This window comes from Rattus rattus, chromosome 1 (genome assembly GCF_011064425.1).
Source record: "Rattus rattus isolate New Zealand chromosome 1, Rrattus_CSIRO_v1, whole genome shotgun sequence".
Taxonomy (NCBI): Eukaryota; Metazoa; Chordata; class Mammalia; order Rodentia; family Muridae; genus Rattus; species Rattus rattus.
In genome coordinates this window covers 253,931,398-253,951,680 of record NC_046154.1, presented here as the reverse complement: position 1 = coordinate 253,951,680, position 20,283 = coordinate 253,931,398, and the positions used below count along the sequence as shown (strand labels likewise).

At 49.6% G+C, this 20,283-nt stretch overlaps 1 protein-coding gene across 1 annotated transcript; it reads left to right on the top strand.

The window, feature by feature from the left end:
- Positions 1–1,112: 1,112 nt before the first annotated feature.
- Positions 1,113–6,208, top strand: Rtl6 (retrotransposon Gag like 6). Its single transcript, XM_032918909.1, has one exon. The coding sequence runs from the start codon at positions 1,767–1,769 to the stop codon at positions 2,496–2,498; it is 732 nt and encodes a 243-aa protein (XP_032774800.1). The 5' UTR covers positions 1,113–1,766; the 3' UTR covers positions 2,499–6,208.
- Positions 6,209–20,283: the final 14,075 nt, after the last annotated feature.

Sequence of the window (20,283 nt, the reverse complement as noted above, 5' to 3'; positions counted from 1 at the left end):
ACCCCAAGCCTGTCTCCCACCTGCAGCCACTCCTGCCTCCTAGACCACATCGTAGATGTTCTCTCCCAGTACATCCCAGTGTGGAACGGACCATGAGGAACAACTGTCAGAGGAGGGGGCTGGGACGCTCATAAAATTCAGCATGCACAAGTTGGCCATCTCTCAAGAGGGCAGGCAGCAATAAAAGATAGCACAGGGTTTCAGTGAAGCCCTAGGCAATATCAGAAAGTCATGACTCTGAATTATCTCCTCCAGGAAAATCTCAAAATTCAGTGTGACTAGGGAGATATGATTGTCTACAAGGCACAAAAACCAATGTTTCCTAATAGGATAGTAATGGGAAAATGGTGGACTATTGAACAAGACTTTTTTTTTTTTTTTGTGCAGGTAGGACACTGAGGAGAAATGAAAGGCTTCTGTTCTGTTTTGTAAGGCTTCTAGGGCTGGAGATTCAGCTTAGTGGTGGCGTGATTGCAGGCATGAGGTCCTGGGTTTGACCTGCAGCATTGTCCAAGGCTATGCCACTCAGAGCAAGTAATCCCAGCACACTGGAGGGTGGTAACTGAAGGATGGGAGGGTTGTGGCCATCCTTGGCTACATTATGGGTTCAAAGTCAGTCGTCTGAGTAACATAAAACCCCTGCCTCACCAAAAAAAAAAAAAAAAAAAAAAAAAAAAAAAACATCCTAATCTGGTGAGGCGGTGAACCCCTGCAGGAGAGGTTCAAGGTCATCTACTTTCTGAGTACCAGACCAGTCTGTCTTACAGGAGACTGCCTCAAAACAAAAACCAAAACAAACAAAAAGCCTAAAATAAAAAATCTTGTCAAGATTTGCTACCATGATCATATAGTTCATGTGAATGGCGTTCAAGTCACAGCAAGAAAAACCAATCTCACTTTAAAAATGATACCGTCTCCGAGAGGCTCCGCGAGCGGCCTGGGGAAGAATCAGAAAGAAGCTAATCTTTCCAAGATTATCTAATTTCCAAGCTAATCTTTCCAAGATTTCAACTGGCAGGAGCCACGCTCCTCGCTAATAGGCTGTTGAGAAAGGCGCAGGTGCGTCACTTCCGGAAGGCAAGGTCCCGGCCGCTGCTCCGAGAGCGAGCGGTCTCTATGGCAACCAGCAGGCCCTGGCCTGGTTGCCAGGTTCCCAGTGGCCGTCTAGCCCGCCGCGCCTGCACAAAGACCGCGCGGTGACCGCGCAGCACAGCGCCGCGACCCGGCCAAGCCAGCCCCACAGGAATTGCCACCCCCGCCGCCCCTGCCCGGGAAGCAGTTCCGGCGGCCTCCGTGACGTGCAGGCCGGGCGCGGCCTCGACCCTCGGGCCATCTTGGCAGCGGAGGGAGCGGCGGAGCGACAGGTACAAACGCCGCCCGGCCCGGGCCAGCCCAGGTGCCGCCGCCTTTGTTCTCGCGCGGGTGGTCGCATGGCACCCGTGGGCATCCGCAGCCCGAGCTCCGGCAGGTGCATCCCGCAAAGTCTGGGCGGCGCAGGGCAGCGCATCTCGTAAGGCCTGGGCAGGTCCAGCCTATGCATCCTACAAGGGCTAAGCAGATCCGGCTTGAGCATCCTTCAAGGCCCGAGCAGGTCCAGCCAGCGGCCCACACCTTGATTCTGCGAAGCCTGCAGAGAGGAACTGCGTCCAGGACAGGACCAGCGTCCCCAGGCTTGTCCTCGTAGACTCTGCCTGGGCACACCTGCTTCAGCACCCAAGGTCTTTCGCTCTGGTTCTCCAGCTCTCTGTGGCTTGACTTTGGCCAGCATGGTCCAACCTCAGACCTCCAAAACAGAGAACCCAGCCTCTGCCCCTGGTGCCAGCGCTCAGATGGATGACGTAGTTGACACTCTGACCTCCCTGCGCCTCACCAACTCTGCGCTGAGGCGCGAGGCCTCCACACTGAGGGCGGAGAAGGCCAATCTCACCAACATGTTGGAGAGTGTGATGGCCGAGCTAACTCTACTGCGCACCCGAGCTCGCATCCCTGGCGCTCTGCAGATCACTCCACCCATCTCTGCCATCACCTCCAATGGGACCCGGCCCATGACAACACCGCCCACCTCGCTGCCTGAACCCTTCTCGGGAGACCCTGGCCAGTTGGCAGGGTTCCTCATGCAGATGGACAGGTTCATGATCTTTCAAGCCTCCCGCTTCCCCGGTGAAGCTGAGAGAGTGGCCTTCCTGGTATCCCGTCTGACTGGGGAGGCTGAGAAGTGGGCCATCCCCCACATGCAACCAGACAGCCCTTTGAGAAACAATTACCAGGGTTTTCTGGCTGAGCTACGCAGAACCTACAAGCCCCCGCTGAAGCACTCACGTAGAGCACAAATCCGGAAGACGTCTGCGTCCAATAGGGCCGTGAGGGAGCGTGAGCGTGAGCGGCAGATGTTGTGTCGACAACTGGCCACAGCTGGCACAGGACCCTGCCCGGTACATCCAGCCTCCAACGGGACCAGTCCCGCGCCAGCCTTGCCCACTCGCGGCCGGAACCTTTAGGGACCTGCCACCACCCTGGTAGTCTTTGTCCGCCCAGGTAGCTAGACTTGTTGTTGAGAAGAATGTCAATACAGTAGCATTGCCCTGTTTGAGGCACCTTTCCCACCTCTCTGGTCTACGGGAGGCCATCCTGCCATCTGCATTGGTCACCCACCCTACTGTGCGTTGGTTTTTTGTTTGTTTGTTTGTTTTTGCTAGCTTTACCTGCAATTCTATGCATGCTCCCCCTTCTGTTGCTTGCAATCCCAGCTTCCCTAGCAATCACAACACAGCCTCTTGGACATGTGCCTGCCCAGGAATCATTTAGGCTTGACCACCTCTGCAAGCTCAGCTTACGGATACCCAGCTTCTGGAATACTTCCTATGGGCACCTGAACATTCCGGAGAGGAAGAAGCCAGCTTGGCCCGGTAGCTGGCAAATGTATACCTGAAGCAGCCTGTCCATATCTGGTCACTTTGCAAGATGGCCAGGAAGTCACTCTACGTCCCAGGGAGACTTTCCTCTGTTGGGGGGGAAGCCTGCATTCCAGTGTACTCCACTGCTGTTGCTGGGAAGGTCTCTTCCTTCATAGACATCCCGCCAGCCTCTCTTCTCTCGTGTCTGCAGGAGACGCCTTCACTTCTGCCCATGCCTGCCGTGTTCTGATGGCATTAAGGAAGTCCAGCATTCACCCGCCAAGCTAACCGTGGACCTGGAACCCTGGGCACTTCCATCAGGCCGCCAGAGGCAATGGATTCCTAACATTCCTGCCTCAGCTGTAGAAGACTGAGGGGGACCCTGGGGACTCCATTGCTGCCTGGATTTCCAGGGAAAGGCTCACAGATGCCCACGCATTCCTGCCCATGTGGCTCCATGATAAGCCTTGTCTCTTTACAGACTCCCTCCACCTTCCCACCCAGGTGCCACATGGCTTCTCCTCAACCTTTCAGCCACCCACACTGTCTCTAGGGGTCCAATGAGCCTACACAACACACTCTCTCTTCCTGGGCCTAACTCCTAGGCTTTGTCCAAGAACAAAAGACTGGCTGGGGGCCAGTTCCTCTGGGAGACACTGAGCATCTTTAGTGCGGTGTGTTGGCTTCTTCCTGCCCCAGTCTGAAGAACCGGCGAAGAGTGGCCAACTGCTTTGGGTCTCGAGTGGACACGAGTTGCAGTTCCGAGGAACAAAGCCTCACAGGAGGATGACCTAGCGATCAGACTCAGCCAAGCCTCTGGACAATGACATATCTGTCATTTCAATGCCAAATGAACTGTGTTTACATACCCACCTGGCCCCTTGGAGAGATGGGTACCTCTCCTGGGTTTTCCTGCCCTCCTCTGCATGGTCTTGGCTTGACCACAAGAAAAAAAAGCCTCTGAATCCACCAAAAGACATCTCTCTCCTCTTGGGAGCCCAGAGGCTGGGGCCTGGAACCTGGCCTCTTCCAGTGACTTCCTCTGTCATGGGGAAGAGTGACTGATTCTAACCAACGCAGCCGCCTTTGCAAGGCCAGGAGTCTTCGATGCTGGCTGGGCTCGCAGCCCACGGCCACCTGCTTCTCGTTAACTCTGTTAGCCTAGCAGCCTTGCTGACAGCCTAGACCAAGGCACCCTGCTGGCACCATGGTGCTATAGGCAGGTGGAAGACTCCCAGGGTTCCGTCGAGAGTACCGCCTGTCCCCAGCAGCTAAGTCTCATGTCCTTCCGGTAGAGGGGTCCTCGGGTGAAGCTACAGCTGCTCCAGAAAAGTGGGGGAGGTGTCTGTGGAGGCAGGCAACAACTGAAAGTTTTCTTTGTGGCCTTCTGAGTTGGGGTTAGAGACCCACCCACCGGGGAGGCAGGTCCCCTGTCCTGGCTCCTCGGGCCACTGGGTGCTGGCTGTCTTTGCGTTAGGTTCTGCTTCAGATTCCTGAGTAGTTACTGGAGCCCACGCCACCTTAGTCAGAGCCATGCAGGCTGCCTGTCTCCAGGTGTGGCTTCCTTACCTTCTTTTGCCACTCCACCCTTGTGGGTCCCTACTGCCACTCTGGAGGCATTGGCTTGGAGATTGTTCTGTTCTTGATGCTTGTGTGTATGGGACCGGTGTGGTGATGCCACCTGTTTAGGACCACCTCCATAGCTCTCTGTGGCTTGGAGCCTGGAGCACATGACAGAGGGTTGAGGCTTGCCCTCTACTTTGGATCTGGAAGAGCCACTTGGGACCTGTGGCTGAGGCTCTGTTGGGGAATGGTTAGTCCCCAGCCAACACAACAAGATACAAGGCCCATGCAGCTCCAGAGGGAGACTGATAACTGGGCCTCAAAGCTGAGGAAGACTGGGAGGGGAGGCTTTGTACATATCTTAAGGTTCTAGTTTCTTGAGCTCAGAAGGCAACAGGGAGAGGGGAATGGAGGAGTTTGTGTGAAGGAGTTGCACAGCTCCACATTGAAAGTTGTGGCAGTACTGTGCCTGTTCTCCGGACTCTGTTACTGACACTCATCTGGTAAGTAGGGCTTCACTGTGTTCAGCGTCTAATTGACACTGGGACCTGGCCAGTGTTTTCTGTGACCTTGGGATTATCTCCATGTCCCAAAGCACACACTGACTTTGAGGAAACAGCGAAGACCCATCTCCTTTTCCTCCCACTGAGTAGGTGACAAGGCGTGTGTCCTCTGTGTTAGTAATCTGGGTTGGCCTAAGACAGGCGCCTGTGGCTGCAGAGGACAGAGCCACTACTGGGTGAGCATGCCCTGGGCATCAGCTTGCAGGGGGAATGAATGGCGGTGGAGAAGCTGGCATGGGCACAGGGTGACTTAGGGAGCAGGCCTGGGGCTTAGCTGGAACTCACTGGGTCAGGGTATTGGGTGGCAGACGCTCGGCTGTGTAGCCTGAGTGTGAAGACCATTCTCTGGCCCTTTGCTTGGGAGGCTTCCATCAGGAGCTTCACCAGGACACCCTGAAATGAGGCTCTGGGTAAGAAGTGATAGCTGGAGCTTGGGCAACAGGCAGGCTCCCCAGTGTCTGGGAGGTCCCCACCTTTGACATCTCTCTAGGCCCTCATGTTGGACTTAATGGCAGCTGGTTCAGCACAGAGGCTAGAACTAAAGAGAGGAGTCCCCACCCAGTGCCGTCAACAGCTGGACCAGGGAGGGGAAAGAAAATGGTAACATTCAGAGTTTTGATGTTTCCTTTCTCTCCCCAGCCTCATCTTTCTTTGCCTCTTATACAGCCGTGGTGCTGCCTGTAGACCCCACCATGTACATATGACAACACTGTTTCAATGTGCCACCAACCTTACCCTGAGTGACTGACCTCTCCCCTCAGGCAGAGGGACGATACTGGCAGGCACTCTCAGATACTGACAGTGTCAGGTTTTCCTCCTAGGAAGGAACCAGAGGGACTTCCTGGGGATAGAGTCTCTAAGGTGGGATTATTGGATTAGTGAAAATGGGGCCCTCTGAGACTTCTACCTACCGACAAAATGGTTTTCAGAAGTTTCTGTGTCTGTTGCACTGCCACCAGCAAGGGGAAGTGTTCCTGACTCAGGGTCTTCTCCCAGGGCGGAGTTTTCCCTGACTTGACAGGACCCCAGCTCCATGTTTTAGTTGCATCTTTCCATCCTAGCTCGCTGTGAGCCTTTTTACACCCAGTGACTGCACTTCCTCTTTTGCAGACTGCCGCTGTCCTTGCTCCACTGATGGGCCTGACCAGTTTGTAAGAACTCCGTATGTAATTAAAGATACTAACCTGCTATAAGTGTTTCTGGGCTTTTGTTTGGGGTGTGACTAAAGTTGGGCCCCTCAGGCAGTCAGTGCCCGGCTCTGCCAGGCCGCTGCCTAGGGCGGGAGGGATAGCTGGGACACAGCAGTGTCTTGGGAGGGGGTTACTGTGACGTCACTTTATACAGACAGACATACTACGAAGCCTTGGGGCTCAGGTAAGGTGGAAGGGTCCATGTTACAGTGTTTAGACCTCACACAGTTCTGGGAGGGTGGTTCTGTCAGCTGTGTCTCTGGAGTCTAGACCAGAACATGACCTATAGAGTGGGCGCATTCCCAGAGCAGGCCATGGGATGGGTACCCACGCCACATAGCCTATCCCATGGCAGCCATATTGCTCAGATCATCTTTCTGGCTCCAGGATCCCTTGCCACATGTAGGCTTTGTCAGCCTATGCCGGGTCACAGTTTTCAAATGTCATTTAAGCCATGAAGGGAAACCAAGGACCTGTAATCCCAAGTTCTATATTTTAACGAAAGCTTAGCTTTTCTAAACAAAGTAGTGGCCTGGCTCCATCTTGGGCTTCTGTGAGATAGCAGGAGGCTCAGACTGCTCCTGCCCCTGGTCTTTGTGACACTGGTGAACCTCTGAGGAAATAACTGCTGCTGATGAGAGGAAGGGAAGTACCACAGTGTCACACAGACAGTGGTCTTTCAGAGCAGGGCCACTGGGCCACGAAGGGTTAAGAACAGGCAGTCCTGACCCACTGCAAAGCCTCTGGGGCTCTCAAGGCTTGGAGCCTCAGGTCTTTTTTCCTGTTTATAAACAGTCCTTCCTGGGGTTAATTTGGTATGTCATGCGATATGTGTCCACCATACAGCAGTCCTTCCCGGGAGTGAGGTCCACACAGAGCCCGGCCTGCTCCAAGGCCTGCCTGCCCTGTTCTGGCCAACTTTGCTTTTGTGTTTATACTGAGCTCAGATAAGGTTCCCACCTCATGTGTTCTTATCTGTTCTCACTAAAACAATTTCTATGGTTTCTCTTAGAAACCCTGAGGCAGGGGTAGCCTGTGGTGGGGCACCATTGCTGATGGAGTTGGGTAACTGTAGAACCCTGGCATCAGAGACTGGGTGGCTACCTTGCTCTAGTCAACAGCAGACCTGGTTGTCATGTTGCCACCTTGTGTCTGTGACTCTGGCCAGTAAGAGTTTGTACCAGCTGTCTCACCTCTTGCTTGATTGGTGTCCTCTGCTATACACAGGTTCATAGTGCTTAGTGGCTTTCTAGGTAGCAGTGCCCAGAAAATGTGCAAGGGCCTGCCACCCCCTATCACTTGACAGCAGATGTATAAGGGTATTTGGGTCCCAAGTCATCCTTCTATCTGGCTTAGGTGAATACTGGCGACCATGGCTGTTGGGACCTGGGCCAGCACACCATTGATCATGTGACTCGTGGTGCCTCCTCTGGGTTCCTCCTCTTGGCCTAGTGGACCCTCTGATGGTTTTGACTTACCTATTGTCTGTCCATGTTGTCCCCAAGGCAGCAGAAATTGTGTCAGCCCACCTGTCTTCAGCCCACACCTGCCCACTGCCCAGGTCTGACACTGACCAGTTTTTAGACCAGCCTTGGCCCTCTCCTGCCTCTCAGGCCTGGACAGCCCGGCTTGTTCTCGTTCCAAGGACACTGACACGGATTCAAGGTTACTGTTAGAACTCACCCTGACCTGATTAGGCTTTTCCTGGCAGCCCCTCCCTTAGCCTTTCATCTGTCAAATATTTTATGTTGCCACTGAACTTGGGTCTTTTCCACAAAATGGTGCATCTCAAAAGTAGAGGTTCTGCCAACAGTGTCCCCCAGCGCCTGTCCTGCTTAAGGCAGCTGTGATCATACTGCAGATGAAGATATGGCGGCTCTCGGGTCATGTAGCCCAGGCCAGAACAGCTGTCTGCCTAGCACTGTGGGGAAGCCTGCATTACCCCAATCCCACTCTGTCCTACTTTACAAGGTGTGGTCATCTGTCCATACCCCTCTTGACCCACTTAACAGGTAAGGAGAACCGGCCTTGGAGAAGACCTGACATTATCTTTGAAAATTACTTCCAATACATAACATTTCATTCCCTGGACTGGCTACATGGATTAAACATTCTCTTTCCTTTGCAAAGGTAACAGTTTTCCACTTCCTTTCTTACAAACCATGCTGTAACAACACTACTAGCTAGTTTTCCTGGCAACACTCTCTCCTTTGTCAACAGGACCTTGTTCTCAGGCTCGGAGATCAGCATTGCAGTCCCTCTGATCACATGAGGAACACAGTTTCTCAGACCATCCACAGTCTGCAGTAGCATCTCCAGTTTGTGGTGGACAGCAGGAGCCTCTTTTCCTGTATAGGTTCCTCTGTAGCGATCAACGAGTTACTAATACTGCCATCTCCAGTAGGCTGAAAGTGTGTCCCCAAACTCAAATGTTAAAATCTGTACCCTAGGGGCTGGAGAGGTGGCTCAGTGGTTAAAGTGGCCTGCTCTTTCAAAGGACCCAGGTTCAGTTCCCAGCACCCATATAGCAGCTCATACCATCTGTATCTCTAGTTCCAAGGGATCTGACACCCTCACACCAATGCACATAGAATAAATTACTAAAAAATGCCTCATGCCCTGTTGTCACAGTGTTGAGAAACAAATGTTTGCTGTTTAAACCATAGTCTATGATACACTGTGGTGGTTTGAAAGAACAAAGCCATTGCAGGCTTAAGTATGTGAACTCTTGGACTCTAGTGTGTTGAGCTACTTGGGAGGTTATGGGACTCTTGTGAGGTGCTGACTTGATGGAGGAAGTGTGTCAGTGTGGGTGGGCTTTGAGGGCTTATAGCCCCACCCCTTCCAGTCTGCTCTCTGCTTCCTGCTTGTGGGCAGAGATGTGATTTGTAGCTCCTTGCTCCAGCTGCCCGCTCTCTCCTCCACAATGGCCTCTCCCTTTGGAACTCTAAGCCAAAGCAAACTCTTCCATAAGTTGTTTTTAGTTGGAGCATCTTATCACAACAACAGAAAAATGACTAACGTGGAGGGCCTCATCAAATAAACCTGAGCTAACGACACCATCCTGAGATCTCGGCACTTCTTCAATTCATAAACCTGACTCAGGGTTTTTCCCACACTCACACCTCTTGAGATGGTGGTGTTTTCTATGATGGCTGTGCTGGATAGTTTTATGTCAATTTGACACAAGCTAAAGTCATCTGAGAAGAAGAAACCTTAATTTAAAAAATGCCTCCCCAAGACCCAGCTCTAGGCAGACCTATGGGGTCTTTTCTTGATTAGTGATTGATTGGGGAGGACCCAGCCTATTGTGGGTGGTACCATCCCTGGGCTGGTGGTCCTGGGTTCTATAAGAAAGCAGGCTGAGCAAGCCATTGAGCAGCACCCTTCCACGGTCTCTGCATCAGCTCCTGCCTTCAGGTTCCTGCCCTGCCTGAGTTCCTGTCCCAACTTCCTTTGATAATGATATGAAGTGATATGATATGGAATGATAGTGATATGGAAGTGAACGCCAAATAAACCCTTTCCTCTTGAAGTTGCTTTGGTTACAGTGTTTCATCACAGCAACAATGACCCTAACTAAGCCAATGGCAACATTTCCCAGTGGGTTTTTCTTCTCTTACTGCAGCATCAGCAGCCCATTTCCCCTCCTGTGTTTGGCATCCTCCCGCTGGTGCAGATACCACGGTCTAAGGTACCTCTGAGAAGGGCATAGGATGCTTTGGTCCCTTCCTGGTTTCTAGTTGATCCTCTACTTCCCATCTTTCAGGATATCTACTACCACGAGGAAGGTACTTGAAACCAGGGGCTGACACACTGCAGAAGATTCCAGAGCAGGGCACATGGGAAAGCAGGTGTCAAAGCACTGGGGTGGGACAGTGTCAGAGGCCAGTTGGCCTGGGAGGCTCCAGGTGCCCTCGGATGTCCTGAGCTATGGAAACAGCAGGAGAAGCCACTGTCTCTTCAGGAATCCTTGTTGCTGGACTCCTTACTCTGAGCTGATCCCATCTCCTGAGTGAATGTGGCTGTGTAAGGAAAAACACAAGGTAGCATCAGGAGAGGGACACCATAACCCTGCCAGACCCCAGAGACACAGAGACCCAGCCACATTCTGTATTTCATTTAAGCTGATCATAGGCAGTTATTAACTAAGAGACTGCTCTAAATATAGAAGTAACACAGAACCTTAGACTTGGGAGGGGACAGAAGCCCTAGACCTCATTTGGCTGAATTTCCTTCTATATATTCCCGTTGAATTGAGCTTCCTTGGTAAACCAGGTATGAATGCCACTTGGTTACTCAGGAGCTGTGGGTTACTGACTGGAGCATCAGAGGAACAGTGCGTGTGGATTCAGGGAGGAAGGGGCTTAAGGGCAGGAAGGCAGTGTGGCAGAGTGGTGCCATAGTTGCTGGGCCAGTCTCCCAGACCGTCTGGAAGGAGCTCCAGGTCTGAGTGAGAAATGGCCCCACTGACACATGTGTGCCGAGCTCCTGCTGAATGCTGGGGTCCTTCTGAAAGCCGATAGTGAACAGTGCCTGGCCAGGCCTGGATCTCACAGAGAACTCTTTCTGGAGCAGGTGTGTATACTGATGTGTGAGGGGAGAGGCTGCAGGCTGCCCTGATAACTGAGGTTGAAGTCTACCATTGACCAGATAGCCTTCTGAGGTCAGAGCAATATGGAAGACTCCCTTCAAGGGCAGGGCTTCCCCTACCCCTTTTCTCTGACCTTGTCTGATAAAAAACCCCACACTCCTCTACCTGCAGAATGTCACGTACCCTTGGTTAAGATTGCAGGTTTAACATCCTTTCTCCCGATAAGAATCATTCGGCTAGCAGCCGAGAGCCCTGAAACGCTTCCCCATGCTAATGAACTGTCTTGGTACCTTAAGCCTTAACGACCTTTGCCCATCCCAGATCCTCCTACCCCTCCCTGTCCCCCAAACTATATAAGGCTTGAATCACCCAAGTAAAGTTGATCTGACTCCCTGCAGCTTGTTCAGGTGTCGTCGTTACTGTAAATATTGCTCACAGGGCTGCCGAGGCACCGACCGTATCTGCTCCGTCTGCCCTCGTGGACCAGTATCCGCCAAGGATCCCTGGGAGCAGGGAGGGTCACAGCCTCGCAGTGCAAGCAGCAGGTTCCAGACATGGCCTGAAGGATTGGCACCAACACAGAGACCTGTGCAGCTGTTGGGGCCGTAGCCTTGAACTTGGGGTATATTCCAGTTAGGAAAAGCTATTAAAATAGTCTAGCCTTAAATCAAAGTGACTTAGGCACAAGCAAATCATGTTTTCCAGCTTAGGGATGTTCTGGGTATACCATTAAAATGTTTCGAAGATTTATTCAGTTTTTAGTATGTGTATGTTGAATGTGTGCTTGGGTATGTGTGTGTACCACACGCATGCAATGTCTTCAGAGGCCAGGAGAGGGCTTTGGATACCCCAGAGCTGGACATACAGGGGTCCCTCAAACTGGAGTTCCCTATGGTTGTGAGCCACTGTTAGGTTGCTGGGGATTGATCTTGGATCCACTGGAAGAACTTTCAGTGCTCCTAACCACTGAGCCATCTCTCCAGCTGCTGAGTGTATCATTTGTATACTCTTATAAAATGGATTCCGTAGCACACACACTTTAATGTTGTTTAAACCTTACTTTAAAAAGATAATGAATTCGCAACATGGCTATTCCCCTGTGGCTATTCCTCCCCGGCTGGTGATATATGTTTTTTTTTTTTCTTCTTTTAAAAAAGTTAAATTGGAGTTTACACACTGTGAAGCTATTGGAACTGACATGCACAGTGTGTGTGGTGACAGATACGTGCTCCCACTAGCGTGACCACAGCTACAATACAGAGCCTTTATATGGGGCAGAAAGCTCCAGATGCCTCCAGTCAGCCAAGCTCTCCCCGCCCTGCTTGGTAAGTGGCACCTCTATGGTTGTCTTGGTTAGATGTTGGAACTGAGGTCAGCGTTGAGCCTTCTACTTCCTGTGTGTGGGATCTAAGAGCATGGGTGGCAGTGTCCAGGAGTGCTCTGATCACTGCTTTGAAGGCTCCACCCCACAGGCATGCTATGGTGGTCTGTCAGCCACCTTAATTTGCTTTTAATTTGGCAATCTTCTTTTTAAAAATACTTTATTACAGATGTTTGATCTCTTTTAAAACAATTTTTACTCCTGAGAATTTCTTGCCCTCTACAACGAAATAGGATTGTGTCCTTCCTGTTTCCTTCCCCCAAGTCTCCCCCATATTCCCCAAGGCATTCATTTCCGAACTTCATATCTGCTCTGGGTGGGCAGTGCCATTTGAGCAACCCAGAGTGAAGTTGCTCTGACTGCATCTGCTGTGGTCGGAGTGGGTACACACATGTGCATCTCTCAGATGCACTGCAGGGACTGGCATCCCTGGGTTATAGCTGAGGGATGCTCAGCTCCCTATGATGTAACCTCGATATCCCAAGAGCTCCCAGCCCTTCACATCAGCAAGTATGAGTCGTTAGCAACAGGTTTTATTGTATCTCCTACATGTGTATAAAGGGCTTTTGATTACATTCCCACCCCCCACCTGCTGATCCCTTCTCTTCCCAGCTCAACCCCATTCTACTTTCTTTTATTCATTCTTTTCTTTTTGTCACCCATTGTATTTCACTAGGGTTGCTTGTAGGAACATGGGCAAGGGGTCATTACAGGCTCAAGAACATCTTGCCAGTAACTATACAACTGAAGAAAACATCCTTCTCCCCATTCAAACACCAACTTCCGTTAGCTGTTGGGGGGCCTGGGTGAGCCTTTTCCCTAATGCGATGGGATGTCAGTGGCTTGAGATGTGGCTCTCTTGCAGGCCATCCCAGCTGCTGTGAATTCGGGAGCACAGTGGTCACTTCACACCCGGAAGACAGTGTTTTGGGAACAGTCCATTCTGACTTTCACTTTCTTTCCACTCTCTCTTCTGGAATGTTCCCCGAGCCTTGAATAGGGTGATGGAGACGTTGGATTTAGGACTCGAGTGTGGTGACTGATTATGAGTGTCTGTGACTGCGCCATTTTGCGTGTGCTCTGGTTTGCTTGTGTAGCTCTACTCCATCTGCCTTGCTGCCTTATGGCTTCATCTGTGCTAAAGAAAGATGAAGACATCAGCCCTCTTGGTTCTAAGACTGCACAACAGTGGTTCTCAACCTATGGACCACAATCCCCCACAGGGGTTGAGAAGGCCAGGCTGATTCCATGACAGACTTTAGATCGGCAGTTAAGGAGGCTAGGCTTAAAAACTGGGCAAGTCCAGGCAAGCCAGGCAAGTCAATTTAATAGAGAAAAAAAAACCAAAAACACCCAGGCTCCAGCCTTCACACTCAGGTGAACGTCCCAGTCACCTGGCCTGAGGCAAGGACAATGGGTCTGCAGCAGTTTCCAGACTTCTTCAGCCACTTCCTCAGCGACAGTGTCCAGATCTCCCCAGCAAGTTTCCAGCCCCCACAGCCGGGTAATGGAATGTCTGTAGAGATGGACCCAACAGATTAACAGAGAGGTCACCTTCCCCCAGATTCCCAGATCACTTGAGTGTCTGTCTATTCTAGTAATGGGGAGACCCCAACATGCTGGACTTCTGCAGAATAAAACACTCTTTTCATTTACATACGATTTGAGTCTGGAGTATCATTCTTCAGTGAGTCATGGGCCCTTATAGGGTCACATATTATCAGATATTTACATTACGTTCCATAACAGTAACGAAGTTACAGTTCTGAAGTAGTAATGAAATAATTTTATGGTTGGGGTCACCACAACACAAGGAAATGTATTAAAGGGTCACAGCCTTACGAAGGTTGAGAACCACTGTCCTATAATATGTATCTTACTGACTAGAGCTCAACACCTGTTCGTAGTTCTTTATAGTTCTGGGATTCCTAACTCACACATGGAGAAATCCTTCACTTGCAACTGTACCAGTATCCTAGGCCCCAGTCAACATGAAGAACACAAGATCCAGAAATTTCTCTAGGGCCCATCCCATATCTGAGAGTTTTGTCAATATCCAGGACAAAGAATACTCTGATACCTTCCAGAATACAGTTTTGTTATTTTTCTAAATATTTATATTCATTTATGTGTCTCTGTGTGTTTATGTGCACATGTGTGCAGAGAGGCCAGAGGTCATTGGATCTCCTAAGCTGGAGTTACAGGCAGTTGTGAGCTGCCCGACATGGGTGATGGGGCTTGAACTTGGGTCCTCTGAAAGGGCAGGAAGCAGTCTTAACCCCTGAGCCACCTCTCTCTCCCATACAGTAAAGTTTTAATATTTACTTGTAGGTTCATGCCTCATCTCAAATGAGCTTTTTGTGTATGACGTGAGGTGGGTTGACTTGGATTAGTTCCTGTGCAGAAGGATGTGTCAATCCCCTCACTGAGGGACTTCCTGTGTCCTCAGCCTTGGTGACAACATTAAACCCAGATGACTGCACGCAGTCTGTATCCCCCTTCCTGCCTGCATGGTGTGGACTGGATCACCAAGACTGCACAGCGAGCTTTGCATTCTGGGCTGCAAGCACAGGCTCAAGCTCCTTTGGGATTCTGGTCTGCATTCTTCGATACAGCCAGTCACTGGAGGCATGTGGAGATTGGAATTTAATTTATTAGAATTAAGTAAAACTAAAGACTTAGCTCCCCGGGTACAGAGGCCACATTTGAAATGCTCCCTGGAACATTCCTTTTCTCAGAGAGCATCTCGCAGAGCTGCTATTTTTAGTCTTTTTGCAGCTCCACTCAAGTTTTAGACCGGTTCCATCAATTTCCACAAAAAAGTCTTTTGGGACCATGGCAGGAGAGACGTTTAACAGAACAGTCATTTAGAACTAATGCTTAAGTGAGACCCAGTCTTCGGCTAAATGAATGCAGCATCTCTCATTTTGCTTAGGGCTTTAATTTCTGCCAGCGACGTTTCCTAGTTTTTAGTTAATAATCCCTCAGACCTCCTGTAAATGGTTTCCTAAGGATTTTGTTTCTTAATGTTATGGTAGATAGATTTTTTTTAAAAAAAAGTTTCTTCTCCCATAAAGTTCCTTATTTGTTGCTCTTGGAGAAAATGAAAGCTAATTTAAAGGATTTACTTAGTGTTCAAGGATAGCCCAGGTTCCCTCCTTCTATCATAGGGGTCTCAGGGATTGAACTCAGGTTGCTAGGCTTGGTGGCAAGCACCTTTACCTACTGAGCCATTTTGCCTGCCCACCAGAGCTGTCCATAGGCATTCTTATTCTGTGACACGTCTGAGTATACTTACTAGTTCTATCATGATTCTTGGGTCCTTCAGGTTTTCTACATCCGAAGCTGTATTGTCTGAGTAAAGGGAGTTAGAGAGCTTACAGCCAGGTACTGTGTCACACCTGTCATCCCAGCACCCAGGAGGAGGAGGTGGAAGGAGCTTAAGTTCAAGGTCTTGCTCTAAAGAGAAAAACCTTTCGGGGGTAATGAGGAGAAAAGGAGAGGAGAGAGGAAGGAAGAAGAGGAAAGAGGAGGAGAAGGTAGAAGGGAAAGGAAAAGAAGGAGGAAAGGAGAGGGGAGAGGAGAGGAGAGGGGAGAGGAGAGGGGAAAGGAAAGAAGAGAGATTTCTAGTTTTCTTTTGTGTCCTCAATTCCTTCTTCTTTCTGGGCTCCCAGATGACTCTGGTACAGTCACACATGCTCTCCACCTCTGCCCACTCACCTGGCGTGGGACATCCTCAGTATCTTACCACAGGGGGTGGTGTCAACAGTGGTTGTCCTGTGTCAGATTCAGGGATTTCTGGTCTGTCAGACTTCCCTCCTTGTTGAAGGTCTTTAAAAATTATTTTTAGTGGTATTTTTCTGAGACTGTCTGAATGATTCTATTTTTCTCTTTCATTCCGCTAACACAGTGAGTTGAACTGAGTTTTGAGTGACAGGGAAGAGAGCCTGAACAGTTGGAGTGAGTCTGACTTGATGACTGAGTACCCTCCTTCCTGCATACCTCTAATGGGTTCTCAAATGCAATTGGTTTGTTGATGTTTGTGGGCTAAGGCTTTGCTGGCCTCCAAAGGCAGCTAGGGCACATATCTGTTTTCAGTTTTCTAAGACAGCCTGGGTGAAGTTATAGTTTCTTCCTTCCATAGGTTGTGTGTGACACTTTTCTGGAGGAAACATTTACTCTTCTCAGATAATAAACCTATAGCAGGCTAAAGCAAGGATACCACCAAAGTCTAACTTGGCAAACTACTGACTTATTGGGGTTACTTATGGGATTGCAGGTGAAGGGTCACTTACAGGAACAAGAACCACCTAAGGAGAGATATATCATCAAAGCTCAGTCCAGTATACCTGACAGATCATGAAAGCTAGAATCCTGGAGCTCTCTGTACAACTCTCAGGCAGCTCAACAGGCCAAAGACTCTCCTCTTCTCAACAACCCTTACTGCTTATACTACCTTGGGAGGGAGAGGTCTAGTGTATCTGGTCAGTTTCAGGGACTTCCTGAGACTTGTAAGTTGCTGACTTCCTGAATCTTAAGGAGCTTTCCTGTAGGATAGAATTTAGCAACTCAGAGAAAATAGCAACACAATGCTGGCATGTTACTTATTTCTGGTGAACAGTAAGTGTACTATTCATGTGATGATGAAGAATTCATGTGTGATGGTACCCAGCCTCAGGGAACACAGACTTTTAGCATGGCTGCCAGCTGCCATGCTAACCTTGTCTTTATGACAGCCCCTCTATCCCTGTCAGCTGAAGGTGATGCAGTCCCAGTGAACCTCTTGCCCCTCTCTCAGGGGACTTGGGGCTCACTTCATTTGAATCCATAGGGTCTGTGTGGCTCAAGGAAATGATGAGCTAGGAGCTGACAGAGTGTGGCATCGTTGCTAGGTTAGGAATGACAGTCTTGACTGACTGTCTACATCCTAAACCTCCTCTGGCATTTAAGAAAACAAGAAAAGAAGGGAAAATAACTCCTTCTATTCTTGATTCATACTGCTGTCACTTTTAAATATTTGCAAGTTGTCCCTCATCACTGTGGCTTTTCAAATCTGTCCCTTGCTATTTATGCCCACTTGGTACTTTCTGTGAGCTTACCATTTAATGACATTTATTGACTTGTTCTATTTAGAAGTGTGGCCCATGTTCGCTGGTAAAAAGAAAAACCTGTGGAATTATTGCAGGGTCTTCCACCTAGAGAAAAATGTGGTGGTTTTAACACACGAGTTTTCCTTCTTAGTTTTAAGTAAAACTACTTAAGTACCAAATAATCCATACTTAATACGTATCAAGCATCCTAGCAATGCCGAAAAGATAGAGAAAAATGCGTAAGTAGCTGTTGCTCCCTTGAACTTTGTGCTGGTTTGAAAATTATTTACTTCCATTAAAGCTCCTGTTGGATTCTGGTTGCTGGTATTGCAAGATGGCAGGTTCTTTGGAGCCCATTAAAAGGGATTGATGCCGTTCTTTCAGGACTGCATTCATAGCCACCAGAACTGGGTGTTACAGAGCAGTTCTGTTTGTCCCTCACACACACACACCTGTTTTCCCTTCCACCTTTATTTCTTTATGAGTTGAAACAGCACAAAGCTACCTCTGGCACTATCAAACATCCAGAACCATGAGTCCAAATAACCCTCTTTCCTTTTAAATGACCCAGTCCCAAGTACTTTGTTATAGCAACAGAAGACAGACTCAAACACTCTGCAATATCATCCCTGGGATATCACCTCTCTTGGCATCTCTCAGTCCTTGTCCAGCATAGACACACATACCGCACATGTGCACCTGTCCCTTGCTAAGATGACAGACAGTCGAATGGCTAGGCCCATGTTCACTCTTTCCCCAGAGGGGAACTGATCTCATCTCAGTCTGAACCCTGAGGCTTGTGTATCCTCCCTAAGATGACTCTGTTTTGCTTCTCCTTATGTGCCCTCTGTTTAACAGGCAGCCAGTCTGCCTCTGTGTCCTCTGCCTGGTGATCACTGGGTTCCTTCATTCCCCCATGGGCCATGTCTCCAATTCTCAATCTCATGATTCCAGGGCCTTTCTGTGGTGACTCCAGGGACACCTCATCAGCTGAGCACGCCCCAGCCTTACCTTGGAGATGCACCTCACATGGGGCTCACTCCCCACCTGACTGACTGCAATTCCTGATCCAGGTAATGGAGGTGACAGATGGCATTTTTAGCCTAGATCGCCTACCTCTGCTTCCGACATCTGGGAGGCTTCAATAGAAGTTATCCGCTGCGTGGAGATTTTAAAATCTGTCAGTGTTAAACTGCGCGTGCGTGTTCTCTCAGGCTGTGCAGCCACCATGCCTGTTCTGTCCTGACTCCTGGTTTGGTCTGTTCTTTGTCTTTGCGACAAGACTCATCAGAGTATAACCACAATGCTTATTTAAGTTTTGAAGGATATGCTACTGGTTCAAACCGGCATCTGTCATTTTTCTTTCTTAGTCATTAACTTCTTGTTAAATCTTCATCCCGATCACAGTCACAGCTCAGCAGTGGGGAAGAACCACAGGCCAGTCCTGTTGTGTCATCCAGTCCTCCCTTCCCCACCCCCAACCCCATCTATTACTAGGGGTGGAGAGGCAATAGGGCTCCAAGGCAACGGCACCCAGAGGACAACATGAGGCTCTGTCTTCTCTCTTGGTGATTGCCTTACATGGATAAAACAAGAGACTGCCAACAGATCTGCAGCAGTGGTCACTGGGAGCATGGAGTTCAAGGGACCTAGGCAGTCACTGGAGAAGCAAACAAGGAAAATGGTGGAGCCTGGTGAAGTCCAGGAAGATGCTTCCAGAATCTTGGCTTTATCATTGTTTAAAAAGATTACCAGAGAGCAAGCCAGGTGGCTCAGTGGGTAAAGACACCAGACAGCAAGGTTCTGTCCCTGAAGCCCACCTGGTAGGAAGAGAACTGACTTGTGAAGGTCGACCTCTGACCTCTACATGTGTGCCATGGTATGCACATGCAAGGCACCTATGTACATTGATTAAGTAATAGTCAATGTAAAAATTTTAAAAAGCCATAGTTTACTCTTTACATAAACATGGCACAATCACATTTCGTTCAGACAGACACCTGAACTATGGGCCAAGCCATAGAATGTTCCAGGCCAGTAGCAGAATTTTTCTAGCATCTTTCATGCTTTTGTTCCAAACCCTGAGTCCAGGTAAAGAAGAGGTCTCCGCTTACCAGAGCTGCATGACTCAGAAGACATGGGAAGAAGAAATGAGTGTTGAGCTCAGAAAAGGTTCCCAGGGTGTCATGGGGAGGGCTTGAGAGCAGCCTTTCGTGACCATCAAAGTGGATCTCAGGCCTGGGCTCCATATTGTCTGAGTAACAACGTGCACCAGCATCTCAGTGAAAGAGAGGGCATGGCTGGACAAAGAGAAAACAGGTAGTGGGTAAAGTCTGAGACACGAATGAAGTCCAGGGAGGTACAGTCTGCAGCCTGGGCTCCTCTCTCCCAGAAAGCAGCTGTTCTGGAAGGAGATGATGAGAGCAAACTTCTCCACCCAGCATCCATGGGTGGACTCAGGTTAAGTAGTTAAGCCGTGGGTACTAAATGGATCTCCTGTTGCATAGATCATCTCAGAGGGATGCTAACATCCCCTGGGGGCAGATCAAACCAGCCTTGAATGCTGGTGTCTGTACTGAAGCACCCAGAGAAGTGTAAAAGTTTTCCCTAGAGGAGGATAAAGCCATCTGAGCCTTGAAGTATTTCCTTGAAGACTTTCTCAAATATAACACCCAATCAATTGCCACAGATAATCAACAGAGAAGGGGAGGAGCCATTAGGAAGAAGACCAGAGGCAGCACAAACAACCCTGAGATGTTGAGACTGCAGGGGGGCAGGACAGGGCACAATCTTCAAGCCGGTTTTGGTGCTAAAAGTAGAACTTAGAAATATTGGTGTTGGGGGAAGGGCTGGAGAGATTGCCCTGTGGTGAAGAACACTTACTGCTCTTGCAGAGACAATGGATTCCGATTCCCAGCACCCATATCAGGTGGCTCACAACCACCTGTAAATCCAGTTCCTGTGGATCTGACACCCTCTTCTAGTCTGTGGGCATGCACGCATCTGGT